This window comes from Nesoenas mayeri, assembly GCF_963082525.1.
Source record: "Nesoenas mayeri genome assembly, chromosome: W".
In the NCBI taxonomy this organism is placed as follows: domain Eukaryota; kingdom Metazoa; phylum Chordata; class Aves; order Columbiformes; family Columbidae; genus Nesoenas; species Nesoenas mayeri.
In genome coordinates, this window is record NC_137553.1 from 12,412,082 (window position 1) to 12,426,569 (window position 14,488).

Here is a 14,488-nt window from a genome sequence, read left to right on the forward strand (position 1 = left end):
AGGAATCTCAAGGCTGCTTGGAGAAGCTGAGAACAGAATCTGCTGTGAGAAAGAGGGGCGTTCCACAATCACCGGGGTCCTGGCGTGGCGTGAATCATCGGACATATCATCAGTAAGACTCCAGCGCACGGACAGCCCACGATACTCATTTAGCGAATCCATGCTTGGAGCGTGGACGCGTGATAAGAATATAGTTACGTATATAAGGAGGCTTGTTTCTGTAATAAATGGCTTTAGCGTGTGTCACAGAGGCACCCCGAGGTTAGTTTAAGGGACAACAGGGTCCAAAACCAACTTCTAGTAAACCGGTGAGAAACAGGGTTTTAGCACTCCAAAAGTGACTTCAATAAAGGTTCGGATATCAGTTGAGGAAAAATATTAAGGGGCAGCAACTAATACAACAGGCGGTCCACAGTGTGCATGCACGTGGCTTCACTCAAAACAATGCTGGAGCCGTCCCCGAGTCCCGGAGAAGTACACACTTGCCTAAACATGATGCAGAATCATTTTTAAAGCTATACACATACTCGTAGTGAGTACGCAAAGTGTACACTCGCGATTCCGCAAGCGTAAATTTATGATACACTCGCAATTCTGCTAGAATTAATTTACTTAAACGTGCATATGTGCACGGAATATTACACGTGCTTACGTGAAAGCACGGGAGGAAAATGCACTTGCGATTATGCGAGGAAATAATTTAAAGTACACGTGCTCGTCTTGAGCACGGAAAGTTGCGCGTGCAAAGGTGCACGGAAAGTACGCGTAACTTGTATTAAGCACGGAAAGTTACACGTGCAAAGGTGCACGGAAGGAAAATACACTTGCGATTCTGCGAGGATTAATTTTACACGCGCTCATATGGAGCACGGAAAGTTATACGTGCATATGTGTACGAAAAGTATAAATATACTCACAATCCTGCGAGAAGTTTTACTTGCATCCGTGGTGGCAAGGCAAGCGAAGTCTCCATCCCAGGGAGGGGGACTCTCGGCGGCAGCATCTTGCTCGTGCTCCGAGAGACCCACACAATGGGCGGAGTCTTGATGAGAGTCACGTTTTTATCTGATCAGACCTGACTGTAGGAATTCTAGAAGCTCCTCTTTCCCCCACACTGGCTGTGGGTGCCCCTGAAGCCTCCCAAAAACTTCCCCCACACTGGGCGCAGGCGCCCAGCGGCTCCTTGGTGCCTCGGCACTCCCTACCGTTGCTAATGGCCCTGGCCAGGGTGCTCTGGGGCCAAACAAAAGAAGCTGTTAGCCTCAAGTAGCAGAGAGAGAGGGAGATGTGCCCACTCCTCCATACTGAAGGAGGGAGGGGGAGAGAGGGGGCAGAGAGGGGGGGTTTCATTCTGCCACAGCGTGATTCACATTGAATCGACTTGTTTTGCTGAGTCCTTATTTCGCTCCAACAAATGGTGACCCCAACGTGATACTCTGAACGGCGTACCACTGAAGTTGGGGAAAAGCCTGGAGCGGCCCAGCCGGAGGCGGATCAGCTGGATTGAGAACCGGGCGGAGGCGTACGGACGTTCCGCATTAATTTTGTTGAAGAAGTCACCGTAAAAGGTGAACGGCTGGGAGCGGGAGGAGGGAAGAGTGAAGTTATGGGGCAAAATATATCCTCTGAGGAAGAAGCCATAGTTAAACTCCTCCTGCCTATTCTCTCTCTGAGAGGACTTAAATAAGAAAAAAGTAACATATGTAGACTATTAATTTGGTATAGAATTAATGGCTACCCGGGAGAAAATGAGAAGGCTTTTAAACGTTAACTTTGGGACGATAAAGGGCAGAAATTATGGAATAAGGTCAGCAATGGAGATGATAAACAAACTAAATCACTAGCGACTACATGGAAGCTTATAATTACCACCTTAAAAGACTTTAAGGCTGAGCGGGCTCCTATTGCCAGAATTTTTCCAGCGTTGCAGCCTGATAACGAACCTAAAAATGACTGTGAAGTTTACCAGATCGTGTCTTTTGACCCCCTCCCCACTCCATCCCCTGTTGTGCCGGCGGCACCCCCGATGATACGGCAGTCTGGGGCGGGGGGAGGAAAATCACTCAGCAGATGGCCTCCGATACCATCGCACGACCCTAAAGAGACCAAGCAGTCCAAGGAACTGCAGTCAGATAATTTGTCAAAAGAACTGTTGGAAGCTGAGAATGCTAAAGTCGTAAATAAGTGTAATATCAGTCTTTTTACTGATTCGTGTCCGCCTTTACTGCCTTCTGCCCCTCTAACTCCTACAAAAGAGCAGAAGGAGTCGCCGGATAAGAACTGGGCAAAAGAACTGTGTGAAATGTAACAGCTATAAATCATTTAGGACAGAACAATGGGGATTCGTCGAAAGGGGCAGGTATCCCACAACTCCTGGAAGAGACACTAATGGACACACCGCAACTACAGACACGATAAGTTTCTGAAATCCTGAGGCAGTCAACAGATCTTGCATATCAAACTATGAGAGAGGTGCCTGAAACCAACAAAGCAGCCACATCATTTGCAACTATTAACCAGGGTCCCAATGAGAATTACATGCAATTTATTGACCATCTTCAAGACGCCATCAGTAAGCAGGTCGAAAACTTAGAAGCTAAGGAAGCACTAGTGTTGAGATTAGCAGTAGAGAATGCTAATGTTTGTTATCAACATGTTATTTGCGAGTTTTACAGTACATATTATGTGCTCCTGTTTATTGCCTTTCTGAAAATCAAGCAGCTTGTCAGGAATGTGAGTTAATTGTTTTCAAGTAGCTCTGTGCGTTCCTCCTCTCCTCCCCTTCCCTCCCTCCCTCTTCTCAAGGTTTTTACTTGCAAGATGGGGTCAGGAATAATTGTTTTCAGTTGCGTTCCTAAAAAATCAGTATTGGGAGGTGTTTTAAAACTTAGGAAAGCACTCAGAATTATAAGGAAGGAAGATCTTGTAAAATATTGTAATTAATGGTGGCTGCGGTATAAGTTAAATGATTGGGAATAGTGTCCGGGGAATAGAATCTTGAAGTATAACACCTTGTTGCAATTAATGTTGTTTTTAGGGCGAGAAGAATGGGACAAAATAAATCCCTACAAGAGATCATTAAATCATTTCAGACAGCTGAGGGAGTGTTAACTGATAACACACAGGTCACAGAAAACTTGTTCAAGTCTGCAAGATGCTTTCCTTATTAACCTGTTTTCTTTGTGGATATCTGTTTAAGTATGTTGCAATTTTGGTAGGTCTGTGCTATATGGTACGATAAGTTCACAATCTGTTAAATCATGAGAATCCGTTGACTCAAAATGTGCATTTTGTGATAATACAGAAGATCATGAGTAATTTAGTTCTTTACTGCGTGAATGTGATGGTAAAATTTTGTGTGTAGTAGCTGTTATTTTTCTCTCCAGCATGCTAGCTTTATTCCAGCATTCAGACTTGCGCAACTCTGTGACAGGCTGTGTCTCATCTCGATGTGCTGGATTTGGCTTTTCCGTATGCACACCATGCAAAGAATCCTGGTTTTGGAATAACAGTTGTAGCGCACCAGATGAGACACTGAAAACAAAACAAAATAAAACAAAAAGGCCTTGCCCAGTCCGGCTTGCTGCGGCGGGGGGGCGAGTGCCGCTTGGGCTCCAGCGCGCACTGACTTTTTTTGTCAGGGAGACCCAGAGGTACCTCCACCTGGCTGAGCAGTAAGCGGCCCAAAGGTGCAATGCAAAAATTGAGATATTGTCTTAAATTAGTGTGACTGTGATCCATCTGCATATTTGAACTGGGTATTTGGTTTTCACATCTGAGCTCAGTATTTTAGTATGCATATTCATATTTGGTACCAAAAGAATCTTGTTTGGGGAGATAATTACAAAATGGGAACCGGTTCCACTGCTAACATTCCACCTTGCTCCCCCTTAGGATGCATCCTTACACATTAGAGTAATTGCTTATATTGTTAGAAAAGCATTTAAATTGTTAAAATGCTATGATAGATGTGAATTTGGAAGAGGTTGTATTTAAAAGTTGCTAGAATATTAACTTATTTAGATCTAGGAAAATAGAATAATGGATTTATGTTTATTATACTGGTTTATACTGGTTTTTGACATCTCTAAATTGTAAAAGGTAAATGGAGCTAAGGAATGTAACTATTGCTGAGCTAAATGAAATTGCATATAAAGTGTATTATGGCTGGAATGAAAAGGAAAAACAAAAGAGCAAAACATCCCAGGCCTGTGTGCAGCTCATTGTAACTGAGAAGTTTCCCAGAGCCTCCCACTTCGTACCAGCCATTATGCCAGCTGCGTGACCTTGGTTATCTCTAAACTGCAGCAAGGAAAAAAAAAAAAAAAAAAGAAAAACCTGGCTGCCTGCTTTTAAAGCAGTGAAAGGGGGGTTCTCTCTCCCCCCCACTGCAGCGATGTAATACTGAATGGAGCAGTCTGAGGGTGAAGTTTAAAGGCATCCTTAGCAGACCCATAGTTCTAATGAAACTGGAAAATTAAACCAAAAATTTGTTGATAGACTTATTCTGTGGTAATTAGTTGTGAGAGACTTCTTAGTAAATTCACCATGCTAGTTTTTGAGGTCATGGGAGAGAACAAAAGAAAGGCCATTTTTTGAGACCAATGGAATGCCAAATTTGGAACAAAGTTTTAATACATGAATTCTTATAGTTGCCAGAAAGTCCTATACCTCTCTTAGGTTAAGATTTGTTAAGTAAATTGTAAGCTCAAATAACGTTTTCTGAGAATTCTGTTTAGTTGCATGGCCTACAAGAAGCTGCTTGGATGGTGCAGATCTGCTTGTGCAAGTGAGAAATCTCCAAGGAAATTTCAAATGCTGTATTTCCACTAGTATTAACAGCCAGTGTTTCGATAAAGCAAATACTACACTGATAGATCTGAAACAGGACTTTGATCCAGTAAGGGAAAACAATATCCAATAAATATGACAGCCAAAATGGAGTTAGAAACTTTGAGGAATGAATTTATGACAACCTTACAGGCTGACTGCATTCGATTGGACTTGCAGATTTGTCTATTTATAGCTACAACATAGACACAACCTGTGGCTATTGTGGGACAGTATGATGAGATTGCTAGCAAACTGATATACCGACTGTTATATACCAATTGTCACTCTGATCCAGAAAATGCAGGGAATGAATTTAAGTCTTAATAGGCCATGATCCTTTTGTCATATATGTACCATTTGTGAAATTTAATTCTGATTTTTTTTTTTTTTTTTGTAATCTATGTCTTTATAAATTGCACTAGCTGGTTTTCTTAACAGCACAGCTTTTGGCATGCCTAAATGTAAATTGCTGCAGAACCTGCAAACCTTTAACATCAGGTCATAGGCCATACTTGTATTTGGTCTGATCCTACATACTTGCAAAGTTTTTGTTGATGATTCTGGGAAGTCTCATAAAGCTGTAGTGGTTTGGTGTGAAGATAACAATTGGCGTCATTCTGTAAAAATTATTGAAGGTTCAACCCAATTAGCAGAACTTGGCACAGCTTTAAATTACTTAGGGCTTTTTAAGGAGGAACCTCTAAATTTGATTTGTGATTTTCAGTACGTAGTCAGGGTCCAACGCACGTATCTGGTTCTGAAGTTTTTTTTGTTTGTTTGTTTTTTAAAAAAAGGGGGGAAGTAGAGAAAACACCACAAAAACAGTTGTCAAAAGCATTGTATGTGATGAAATACTTTGCAAGTATGACCCAAAACCATGCTAAATCAGAAAGAACCTACATTAGTTATGGTCAAATCACTAGTCAATTAAAAAGGCCACATCAATTGATAACCTGGGGAAAAGGTTATGTTTGTGTCATTACAGGCTGAGGACTGAAGTGGATTCAACAAAGATTCAAAGGATGCAGATGGACAGGAGGGAGGTAAGTTGTGAGGACTGTTTCAGATGTAAACCATGGATCCTAATTCAGTGTTACAGATGCTCGCAGACCTGGTGGTCTAGAAGCCTATTAGCAAGCAGGTGGTGTACCTTCTGTGGAGAATGGCAATTTGAACAATCAGCAGGAGATCCAAAAGGGTGATATTATGATTAGATAGTTAATGCATAGATAAGGTAAAATTATGAGATATCTCTACCATAGTAATTTAAGTTCAGCAACTGATAAAGTTTTAGAAGGGATATTAAAGTTAAGCTATTGATCTTTTAAATAGGTTGAGATAACTTTTAAGATATTAATTCAATTATTAGTATATACTGATGATATTAAGTATGTTACCCTATAAACTGCGCAGTTATAGATTTTTTAGGAATTTAAGAGAATATATTGTATTAACTTGTCTGGTTATTTTGAATCTATTAAAATAGTGTGTTAATAAGGTTGTCATAGTAGAACTAAGGTTTTAAGAATAGGTAGGTAGTTGTTTGATCTTATTAAGTAAGGCTTAACTGCATTATATGTAATTGTAATTATGTTGTTAATCAAGTGTTCTATGTTGCAGTATATTTCAAAAATGATGCACCATGCGGTTTAGGGGGCCTGACTAATTCAGGAAAAGAAAGGAGGAAGTGTGGAGGGGTTTTGATAGATAAAGATCTGTTGCTGAATTAGTCAGGCTCAAAGGTATTTCAAGGCCGCTTCGAGAAGCTGAGTGCAGAGTCTGCTGTGAGAAAGAGGGGCGTTCCTCAATCACCGGGGTCCTGGCGTGGCATGAATCATCGGACGTATCATCAGTGAGACTCTAGCGCACGGACAGCCCACGATACTCATTTAACGAATCCATGCTTGGGCGTGGACGCGTGATTAGAATATAGTTACGTATATAAGTTATAGTTACGTATATAGTTACGTATATAGTTACGTATATAAGTTTCTGTAATAAATGGCTTAGCGTGATTCACATTGAATCGACTTGTTTTTCTTAGTCCTTATCTCACTCTAACACCTGGACACTACTTAAATTGACTTGTTTTATGAACTGTAACTAAGGCTTATTTTTGGAGTAGGGCTTATATTTCAAGCATCCTCAAAAATCCTGAAAAATAACGCTGAGGCTTATTTTCGGGGAAACAGGGTAGCAACTATGCTTCTTCCTCTGACAGGTTTTTTTTTTAATGGAGGAAATACAGAATGGCACCTTTGCTACCTTCTTCCATGATGTTTCCTCCTCCATTACAATAACATTTCAGTATCTTGGACATCCTTGGGTATTAAAATACTTTTATTGGTATTTCTTAGGAGCTTCACTTTTGAACAGCTTGTGGGACTATGATGGGTCCGTGGATTCCCTGATGGAGGGCATGGGAACAGAAATCAGCCTTGAAGATATCAAGGCCTACCCATAAGAAAGATGGGAGTAAAGGAGTATCCGGAGATGTTAAGGATGTACCCGTGAGAGAGAAGGGAGTAAAAGAGTAACATTGATGATAGCAAAAATAGCCAATGAGATGTTACTGCTGTAACTTGTAACCAATAGTGAAGAGACACATGAATTGGTAAAACTGTATAAAAATGCACTTGTGTCAATAAATGGCATCTACTACTTTCATCCTGGAAGAACTTGGTCTATGTCGTTTGTCTGTCTCAACCACGACAACAGCTACAGGACCCTGATGAAGTGATAGAATATTTAAAAGGAAAATCCTGTGGGTACTCCAAAGAAGCACAACTTACTGCATTGTGCTGGGTCCTAGCCCCAGCCAATATCTACGAAGCACTGCTCAATATTGTGCTGCATCCCCAGGGCAAAAGAGGGAAAACAGACCAACAGGTACTCCAGTTACTCCTCAGCACTGTGGCTACTCAAACCCAGACGACAGGCACTGTAGCTGAACCAGAGAACCAACCCATGTCTGTATCAGTCTCCCCTATACAGAAAAAGAAATATGAAAAAAAAAAATCAGTTTGTTCAGTGAGGGATGATGATGAAGTAGGGTCATATTGAGAACAGGAAGAAGAGGTAGAACCAGAGATAATCACCCGATCCCTATCCCTGAGTGAGCTGTGAGGTATGCAAAAAGATTTCAGCCACCATCTCGGCAAGCACGTTGTTGTCTGTTTGCTCCAATGCTGAGATAATGGGGCCAGTAACTTGGAATTAGAGGGTAGGGAAGCCAAGCAGCTGGGATCCCTGTCTAGTGAAGGGGGCATTGACAAGGCAATTGGGAAAAAAAACACAGGCCCTCAGCCTCTGAAGGCAACTTCTGTCTGGCGTGAAGGTATCTCTTCAAGGAAGATGTTACCCATCACCCAGGCAAGTGGACCACCATAGAGAGAGGTATCCAGTACCTGAGGGAATTACTCATGCTGGAGGCAATTTATAATGACCATAATCATATGCTAACTCATTGGCAGTAACGTCTTCAAAAGAAGGCAAGGGACAAATGGTGGAGGAATTGGCTGGCCAACTCAGCACTACGAAAAAATCTCTCTTCCTCCCTATGGGCCTGCATCTTGGCTGTGGAGAAACTGCCAGACATGCTAGCTGAGAAAATGTCCTGAGAGTTCCAGCAATCTGAGGTCAAGTTCTGCTCCCCACAAACTAGTGTACAAACAGATGCTCACAGACCTGGTGGTCTAGAAGCCTATTAGCAAGCAGGTGGTGTACCTTCTGTGGAGAATGGCAATTTGAACAATCAGCAGGAGATCCAAAAGGGTGATATGATTAGATAGTTAATGCATAGATAAGGTAAAATTATGAGATATCCCTACCATAGTAATCTAAGTTCAGCAACTGATAAAGTTTTAGAAGGGATATTAACGTTAAGCTATTGATCTTTTAAATAGGTTAAGATAACTTTTAAGATATTAATCCAATTATTAGTATATACTGATGGTATTAAGTATGTTACCCCATAAACTGCGCAGTTATAAATCTTTTAGGAATTTAAGAGAATATATTGTATTAACTTGTCTGGTTATTTTGAATCTATTAAAATAGCGTGTTAATAAGGTTGTCATAGTAGAATTAAGGTTTTAAGAAAAACCTCGAGGGGAAACCTCGAGAGGCGTCCCTACTCAAGGGGAGATCGCTGCCGCGCAGCCAGCTGCTGCGGAGGGAGAGCTCAAGGGAGCCCGATGGCTGCACGCATTTATAGCATAAAGTGGTTGACTCGTAGTCGGATGTTTCTGCCACGCTCACGCGGGTTCGGCCGCTTATCAGTCCGGTCTCCAGCCAAACGGTTTTGTTGGATTCGGTGCTGGGTTCTCGCTGATAGCCTCACACAATAGGATTAACGTGTCCGGGCTTTGGCTTCTATGGTCACGGATCTACCCTTGAGACCACACCTCCGCAACTTAGCAACTAGGATGCTGTGGGAGACTGTGTCAAAGGCTTTACTGAAGTCAAGGTCAAGGTCAACCCATCACCAAGCCTAAAAGGCAGATTCCTCTGCGCAGAAGTTGAAGGGGGCTGGTGGTTTAAAGAACAACAGTGACTGGGGTAGGAACAGGACGTTTTGGAGATAAAAAAAGTTGGGAAACGTCTGGAGGGCCTGTCACTTTGAGGGGGGCAAATTTCATGAGAAAAAGCCTTCTTTCTGAGCAATAAGAGGTTCGTGTGAGAAAAAAGGACCCGGTCTCCGTTTTTTCCTCGCTTGGTAATACAAGTGACAAAGACCTGGAGCCCCTGCGCGCAAAGGGATGAAAATGTACGGAGCCCGTCGGATGCTCTTTGCGCGTGCGTTGGAAACCCGGGAACAGCTACAAAGAGGTCATGGAGTAGACTGTGAGCTTGGTTAACTCGGTCTGGCTAAACTCAATTAAAACGGAGCTTTAGAGAAGGCAATGCCCTGAGGATGCGAGGGAGAAAAGGACAATAAGAAAGGCTGAAGATGCAGTTCCTGACCCTTTTGTCAGGAAGGATTAGGACTGAATGTTGATTTGACTGAAGCGCAGGTAGCCATCGGTCTTCTGTAACTGAAATTTCAGCAGCAAAGGAGCCCCAAAGCTGAGAATTGGGCACCAGTGATGCTTCTGATAGCGGCCGGGTGTCACAGGAGAAGAGTCAAGAGATCACTCAGATCTGATCTGGCCTAGTAGTTAGTTTACTCAGGTCTGATCAGTAAATTTAGGTGTGTAAAATATTTAATAAGTACAGCTGGATGCTATTTACGACACTTAAAGTTAGTATGGGATACAAAGATTCTCGCGTAAGCTTACTATACGCATCTTAAAGGTCACAGGCCTGCAAAAACCTGTCGCCTACCAGCCCGTCGCTGCCTGGTGTCAGGTAAGGGATCTCTCAGCCTCAAGGGGAAACCTCGAGAGGCGTCCCTACTCAAGGGGAGATCGCCGCCGCGCAGCCAGCTGCTGCGGAGGGAGAGCTCAAGGGAGCCCGATGGCTGCACGCATTTATAGCATAAAGTGGTTGACTCGTAGTCGGATGTTTCTGCCACGCTCACGCGGGTTCGGCCGCTTATCAGCCCGGTCTCCAGCCAAACGGTTTTGTTGGATTCGGTGCTGGGTTCTCGCTGATAGCCTCACACGATAGGATTAACGTGTCCGGGCTTTGGCTTCTATGGTCACGGATCTACCCTTGAGAAGCCGGGTCTCTTGGGAGCTGATGGCTTCACCTGACCAGGTGGGGCAAGAGGGTCTTTGCCAACAAGCTGGCCAGACTGACAAGGAGGGCTTTAAACTAGACTCAGTGGGGGAAGAGGAGGGAGTTTTGAGCAACAGGGGCTGCTGACGCATTAGGAACCAACAGGGGAACACCTGCGAACCGCCGCAAAGGAATTGGGGCGTGATCCTCCAAAAAGGTGAGAGGGTCGACAGCCCAACTGAAGCGCCTCCATACCAGTGCACGCAGCACAGGTAACGAACAGGAGGAGTTGGAAGCCACTGTGCAGCTGGAAAGCCATGGCCTAATCGCTATCACTGAAACTTGGTGGGATGACTCACGCGACTGGAGCGCAGCAGTCGACGGCTACAAACTGTTCAGAAGGAAGCGGAGGCGGGGGGCGGGGGGGTCGCCCTCTGTGTAAAAAGAAACAGAGAGACATGAAAAAAGGATTGATTCCACAGAGCTGGCTTGGAAAGACACGCGCTTTGGATTTGATTTTCTCCCAGGAGGCACGCAGCTTAGAGACATCTGCAGCTGAAGTGGGGCTTTCAGGGAACAATTTAGAGCAAGCCCTGTTGGTTCTGCGAAATGCTCTGAAAAGTCAAGGCCTGCCCTGCCCTGGCAAAAGCAGTCCTTTGACTGGAGGGAAAAGCAGCACCAAAAAGAGCCGCGAGCACGCTTGGGGTGGACTTGCTGCGGTAATAAACAACAGCGAAGAGTACTTGTAGCTACAGCAGCCTCTTCTGAGACCTCGTTGCCCGCCCACAGGGTCGCAGCACTACGCGTCACAGATCCCTCCGCGGCCCGAGCGCACGCAAACTGCCCGAGCCCCGGTAACACCAGGTCGACGAGGGCGGACCCGCCAAGGGGGGCGGGGACGAGGGCAAACGACAGACGAGACAGCCAATCGAGACGCGGGATCGGCCGGCGGCGATCTGACGGCCCAATGGGAGCCGCGGAGGGCCTGGCCGAGTGGAGGAAGCGACAGCGGGCGTTGTCGTGGCTGCCGAGATTATTGGGGCGCGGGCGGCCTGGCGGCGCCATTACTGTCTTCGGCAAGGTCCCCGGCAAGGCGTTTCCCCGCCAACGTCGTCTACGAGGACGAGAAGGTAGCCGCGGCTTTGCTCTGTGCGCGTTTCTTCTTCGCTTCCCCCTCCTCCCCCCGCGCTCGCAGGCCCCCTGAGCCGAGGGCCCGTTGCGCGCTGCCCGGGAGCGCGGCAGGGCGGGTGGCGGCATTGCTGCGGGTGGGCGGAGGGACGGGCGACGGACGGGGCCTCTCTGGGTTGTGGCGCTCTCTACCGCACCATCCCTAAAACATCGCGCTTCGTCGGTGTCCCGTCCCGTCCCGTCCCCCGGCTGCCGCGGCGCGTACCGGGTTGCTGGTACTGTCCGGTTCGCCTCGGTTTCCAGCCCCCCCCACCCCCTCGCTCCGTGTCGTGTATGCGCGCGCGCAGAGAAGGGCCTCTGACGGTTACGCGCTGGGTGGCAGCCGCAGACGTTTGCCGCGTGATATCCCTTTGGCACTGCAAGTCGAGCAAAGTTTGCTGCCGAGGGATGGGAGCGGCCCTTCCTCGTGTAGGATGGTAGTCTTGAAACCTTAGGTTAAGCACACGCAGTCAGTGTCCTCGGGGATTCCCGGTGTATGTACGCGAACAGTGAAGGTCCGCGAGGAGTTAGTTCCGCGTAGGAGAAAGGCAGGTCTTGGTGTGCCTCGTAATAGCATTATAGAGATTTTGCAGCTCTGCTGTGCTAGGTTTTGGTTCTGAACCCCCAAACTGGATTATTAAAGCAAAGAAGTACAGCTGCTCTTGTTTTTCTTAAAAACGGGTCATCCTGCAGGCTGCCAAAGCTTCCCAGATCTTGTTTCTGGGGTGAAGTGGGACCACGATAACAGCATGCTTGCAACGTTCACGGGTGCTGGTGCGCCACAGTGTGCTAGTAACTAGAGTGAGCTGCTTAGACTGCGGGGAAAAAGAAAATTGCGGCCGTTACCTACATGATGTTAACTTTCAGTTAGTATCCTGTATAATTTTGTTATTAAAATGCTGAAGGTTAACGGTTAGGGACGTCTTCTGCTTTTGAAGGTAGGGTTTCTGTGCGGCATAGAAGGCGGACTCGCGCTATGCCCTTGCAGGCTTCCTGTGATCATGCTTTTGTTCAGTACTTGAGCTCCCTGTACCGCGGCAAACGAACGGCCGCTGATCTTGCGCTCCGCTAAATTCTTTGCCGATTCAGTTAAGCCGTTTGCCTCCCGCCTCTGTGTGGACCGCATTGAATAGAAAAACTGCTTAGGAAATGATCAACCCAAATTAAACCATACTGGAGGTCGCTAATCTGAAGTACTGGCCCGTCTCGTTGCCCCTGTCACCTTGCGTGCTGAATCCCGCTTCTGGAGGGGGCTCTGTAAATATGTTGTATTTCGAGTACAGCAAGTATTAATATCGCGTGAGAATAAAAAGAAAATCAACGTCTCGGCTTGCGTTTGGGGTCTCGGGTGATCTGCTTCTGTACGAGTCCAGCGGGGCGTATTGATTTGCTTAAGCTATTACCTTTCTCTGAAGCCCGTTACGTTTCAACTGTTTACTCTTCCTCCAGTGCCTTGCGTTCCGCGATCTTTCACCCCAAGCTGCGACGCTTTTCCTAGTCATGCCTAAGGAGCCGATTATCAGGTTATCTGAAGCTGAAGATTCCGGTGACTCTGTAAGTACTGTGGAAGCTTTCTGTACGCTGAAGAGTACCTGTAATTAGTTCCTAATTTTCTGGACTCTTTCCCAGCCCCTCTTTTCCTCTTGATAGGGCACAGGAGGCTATTCTGGGTTTTCTGGCGCTGTAATCTTTTGCCTCTGGCTTGTAATGGAATTGAGCTTTTTGACTAACAGCGGCGATGCGAAGCAATGCTCGTCCCTGGGTATGTACTTCTGGTGCAAAATGCGGGGCTGTTTTGTTTTGGAGTGCGGTCTGATGCCCGTTGTCATGGTTTATAGAGTAAGAGGAGGAGTAGTACTAGTTCTTCTTCTAATATGGAGAAGAGGGCTTGGGGTTTTTGGCAGGTCAGGGGCGAGGAAGGGCAAAGCTGGTTGAGAGGTGCTGGATGCTTCACTTTTAGCTATAAAAGTCGAGTTCAGAGACTCCGTAAAGCCACGCAAAAGGCAGCCTAAAGCTTATTTTGCACCAGAATTGCTTATGTTGCCTGGAGATGTAAGGGGGCTTTAACCCAGAGACAAACTTGGCTTCCGTGGCCGTTTTGTAGTCGGGCAGTGTCTTGCTTGAAACAAATTGCATAGCTGCTTCCCCCCCCTCCCCCATAGTGGTGTGCATAATAGGTCTTTGTAGCTTTGCCTGGCAAATGTCAGTTGGGGGCGGGCGGGCGGGCGGGCAGACAGAGAGACAGTAATTTGGAGCGCAGTGGTTGAATTGCTAGGAATTGGCATGCTGGTTTCTCTGGGGGGTGGTCCTCTGCTCTCAGTCCTTCCCTTCCTGCCCTCTCCCCTCTTTGTGTGTGGCTTTTTATTTTATTAATTTATGGGTTTGTACTTCCTTCTCCAGCTTCCCGGGCATTTAATGATTGTTGGCAAGAAGCGTGCTGCTCGCCTGGGTCTGACCAACGGATTCCGGATGGTTGTGGATGAAGGGCCCGAGGGTGGGCAGTCTGTCTGTCACGTACGTCTGCCTGTTCGGGGTGGCCGTGAGTTGGGCTGTCCGCCCGGCTAAGATTTGTTTGCACCGCAAGAGTCGCTGGACGGGCACGAACCGCCTCTGAATGGATTTTTGTCTGTTGCCCGTCAGTCTAGCCACTGTTGAAGTCTAATTTTGTGTGACGTGTGTCTGTGGAAGGTACTAAAAGCTTTGAGCAGCAGTTGCACAATAAAAATTAGCATGGGGATATCACCTCTGTCTTGTGCGTCTTACTGAGGGGAAAGAGTTCTGCAGGTTAAAATGGCGTCTCCCCGGAGTGCAAGTATGTGGAACGTTT

The 14,488-nt window shown here is 46.0% G+C and overlaps 1 protein-coding gene across 1 annotated transcript; it reads left to right on the forward strand.

The window, feature by feature from the left end:
- Nucleotides 1–10,081: 10,081 nt before the first annotated feature.
- Nucleotides 10,082–14,403, forward strand: LOC308051464 (adenosine 5'-monophosphoramidase HINT2-like; the record flags this gene model as incomplete). Its single annotated transcript, XM_080361902.1, has 4 exons — nucleotides 10,082–10,102; nucleotides 11,244–11,624; nucleotides 13,111–13,215; nucleotides 14,062–14,403. The coding sequence occupies 4 exons, from the start codon at nucleotides 10,082–10,084 to the stop codon at nucleotides 14,224–14,226; spliced, it is 672 nt and encodes a 223-aa protein (XP_080218028.1). The 3' UTR covers nucleotides 14,227–14,403.
- Nucleotides 14,404–14,488: the final 85 nt, after the last annotated feature.